The sequence below is a fragment of the Orycteropus afer genome, unplaced genomic scaffold (genome assembly GCF_000298275.1).
Source record: "Orycteropus afer afer isolate SDZICR_OR568_19922 unplaced genomic scaffold, OryAfe1.0 scaffold00070, whole genome shotgun sequence".
In the NCBI taxonomy this organism is placed as follows: Eukaryota; Metazoa; Chordata; class Mammalia; order Tubulidentata; family Orycteropodidae; genus Orycteropus; species Orycteropus afer.
Window position 1 is genome coordinate 3,124,294 of NW_006921657.1, and position 3,978 is coordinate 3,128,271.

The following is a 3,978-nucleotide window of genomic DNA, read 5'->3' on the forward strand; positions in this document are numbered from 1 at the left end:
GCGGTTCAAATCCACCAGCCACTCCTCGGAAGGAAGGCTGGGCAATCCTACCTCTGTAGTGATACCACCTCGGAAACCCAAGGAGGGGTCGCTGTGAGTCGGGGCTGACTCGGTGGCATATAACAACAACAACAACCTCTAGACTCCTAAAATATTAGATGAGCTTTGGGTAGTCAGAAAACTGACACAAGGAAGAAATAGGTTGCATATTCAATTTTTAAGTTAATTCAACAAATATTTGTTGACCATCTACTATAAACCAGAATACTGACTGTGATTTTTGGAATTTAGTGGCAAGCAAAAAAGAAGTCATGGTCTCTGCCTCCATATTACAGTAATTACGGTAATAATGGCAGGCTTACTACATGATGTTATATACATTTTAAAAACTGACATAGTGCTGTAATAACCTTAGCCCTCCTGATGCTTCATGTGCCTAGAGGTTGGTCCGTGAACCCCAGAACTTGGAGCACTGGTTGGACTATGGTGCCTTCTGCCTTCTAGTTGAGGACAACAGCAAAGCACAAGAGTGTTTTCGAAAAGCTCTTTCCCTCAACCAGAATCATATCCACAGGTATGAGTGGAAAGGAAATGAGGAATGAGTGGGAGCAGATGCTTTTACATGAAATTGTCTTGGCTTCATGACTGACACACAACCATGTTATTAACCTTGGTTGTCTCTCTTCAGCTTGCTGCTCTGTGGTGTCTTGGCTGTCCTGATGGAGAACTATGACCAGGCAGAAATTTTCTTTGAGGATGCCACTTGCTTGGAACCAACCAATGTTGTAGCCTGGACTTTACTTGGTATGGTCTTTTCCTGTGATCTGAATGTGTTTTCTTCTTTTGTAAGATTCTCTCTCTTTCTGCTCTTTCATGGCTCATCATGTAATTCTTGAACTTTGGTAAAAATATGGGAAAACTACTGAAATGTTGTAATTCTTCAGTATGTGATGGTGGAAAGTTAGTCACATTTATTTCAACATCTTTCTTCAGGTTTGTTCTATGAAATTCAAAACAATGATATTCGAATGGAAATGGCATTTCATGAGGCCTTCAAACAACTTCAGGCTCAAGTAACAAAGCAGAAGAGCACTGTTACTCTAGAGTATGCTGAAGGAGGGAAGATGGACTCCAGTTTAGACCCTTGGGGGATCACAAATGGTTCTTCTGCAACAGCAATTAAGGTGGAAGCCCCAGCAGGTAGGGCCATGGAGTGGAGATGATGAGTGGGTAGTGGGAAAATTACTGGCTTTATGAATAGTACCTGGCACATACTAGTGGTTTGATGCCATCAAGTTAATTCTGACTCACAGCAGCCCTTTGTACAACAGAATGATACACTGCCTGGTCCTGCACCATCCCTACGATCATTGCTATGTTTGAGTCCATTGCTGTAGCCACTATGCCAATCCATCTCATTGAGGGCCTTCCTTCTCACCCTCTGCTTTACCAGCCATGATGTCCTTCTCTAGTGACTGATCCCTCCTGGTAACATGTCCAAAGTATGGGAGATAAAGTCCCGCCATCCTGCCTTCTAAGGAACATCCTTACAGTACTTCTTCCAAGACAGATTTGTTCATTCTTCTAGAAGTCCATGACACATTCAATATCCTTCACCGACACCATAATTCAAAGGCATCAGTCCTTCTTAAGTCTTCCTTATTCATTGTCTAGCTTTTGTATGCATATGATGATGTGATTGAAAATACTGTGGCTTGAGTCAGGCCAAAAAATTTCACTCCTCAAAGTGATACATTTGCTTTTTAACACTTTAAAGAAGTCTTTTGTAGCACATTTGCTTGACTGCTGCTTCCATGAATGTTGATTGTAGATCCAAGTAAAATGAAATTCTTGATACCTTCAATCTTTTGTCTGTTTTTTTGTGAAGTTGCTAATTCATCCAGTTGTAAGGATTTTTGTTTTCTTTATATTGAGATGTAATCCATACTGAAGGCTGTAGTCTTTGATCTTCATCAGTAAGTGCTTCAAGTCTTCTTTTCTTTCAGCAAAAAAGGTTGTGTCTCTGCATATGAAACATTGTTAATGAGTCTTCTTCCAATCCTGATGCCACGTTCATCATATATTCATCATACTGGGCGCTCAGTAAATATTTGTTAAATGAATGAGTAGATGGAGTTTTGAGTTGTTCCAGGGATAACAGGAAAGCCTCTTCACTTCTAAATATTTCCTCATTCCTATGGTTGAGGCCCTGAAGCTTCTTCTGCTGTTAAGATTCACAAGCCTTTGTCAGAATACATTTACCCCTAAAAACAGGGGTATCATTCCAATAGAGTAAATTTCTTTCTTTCTTCTCTCACTCTCTACCATGTGAGATCTTGCTCTTGTGATAATTAGATTATTTATGTGCTTTCTTCTCCATTCATTGACACTCTTCTTTTGTTGTGGTTACCTGGTGCCCCTCTGACAGGAATATACCACAAATGGAATGGCCTTAACAAACAGGAGTTTATTCTTAAAATTTGGAGGCTTTAAGTCCAAGTTCAAAGTGCCAGGCTCTACGGGCTGGGTGAAAGCCCCTCAACCTTGGATCCAGCTCTGCCTCCTGTTCCTAGCCCACTGGAGCGAGAGGCATTTCTTCACTCAGACGGCTGCTGGCTGCTGAGGCTGAGAAGCCCCAAGGTTGACAAGTAAAAAGGGCACAGTCCTGATGTTACCAAACCACATGGCAGGCCATTAACTCAAGTGCATTGTAAGTCCCAAGATCAGCAGAGCACAGCAGGCTGCTGAGCAGCGACATGGCTACATGCAGGGTCCAAGCATGCCATAGGCTAGAGACTATCCCCAAGGCTTCTCCTTATATACAGGAAGCAGACCATATCCCAAAGGCAGCTACTCAGCTGCTTGTGGTAGATCCCACCATGGAGTTGATTGCCAGTCTCATCATAACTACCACCAGCTGCCCAGCCACTCAACCAGGCCCAACCCAGTTGACACACAAACATAACTACCACACCTTTTCTCCACTTTAGGAAATTAATCATTATAATATTATATTAATTATATTAATGTATATGCCTCTTGTTTCTTGCATATGTGCATTGTTACTTGTGTGCATACATTTTTAACTGCTTTACTGAGTAATTGACATTCAATAACTACACATATTTAACATATAGAATTTTTTTTGATACATATACACACCTATGAGAACATCACCACAATCAAGATAATGAACTTACCCATATCCAAATTGACTCTAGTTGAAGAGTATATACCTTGGACGTGAGCAAACACTACAACCTAGGCTCACTCCCCAGAGAGCCAGTTTTTAAACATTTACCAGCTCACCACTGGATATATCGTAAAGCCTCAAATACTTGGATATTAAATAATACCCCTCTAAATAACCCATAGGTGAAAGAGGAAATCACAAAGTCATTTGAATTGGATGATAATGAAAGCACAAGTAAAAATTTGTCAGATGAGCTAAAACAATGCAGAGGGAAACATAGCTTTAAATGTGTATGTTACAAAATAAAAAATCTCAAATATCTAAAAGATGAACAAATTAAACCTAAAGAAGAAGGAAAGAAATTATAAAGATGAAAGTAGAATTTTAAAAGAGACAAAAATGGAATCAATGAGACTAATAACTGATTCTTTGAAATGATCAATCAAATTGATACATATGATCATAAGAAAACATGACATACTACCAAAATTAGAAGTGAAAGAGAGGACATAACTGTAAATTTTACAGACAGTAAAATGATAACGAGGGGAAGTGTGATAGTTGGAGCTGTGTGTCAACTTGGCTGGACCCCAGTTCTGTGTGGTTTTTCCCATGATAGGATCAGATGACTGTGTTCTGAGTAGCCAATCTGCCCAAGGGGAGTTTCTCTAGGGGTGTGACCTGCTTCCAGGATATCCAGGGACATCCTGGGAAGAGAGAGAGTCTTCTTTTGTGGATTGGGACCCTGGTGTGCTGACTACAACCTTCCGTGAGTGAGCAGCCAC

At 40.5% G+C, this 3,978-nt stretch overlaps 1 protein-coding gene across 1 annotated transcript in view; it reads left to right on the top strand.

The window, feature by feature from the left end:
• Positions 1–3,978, top strand: part of CFAP70 (cilia and flagella associated protein 70) — a 131,531-nt gene that overhangs the window by 82,765 nt on the left and 44,788 nt on the right. Inside the window, 3 exon segments of the mRNA XM_007940709.1 lie at positions 441–574; positions 689–804; positions 994–1,200. Of these exon segments, the coding sequence (XP_007938900.1) occupies positions 441–574; positions 689–804; positions 994–1,200 (457 nt within the window).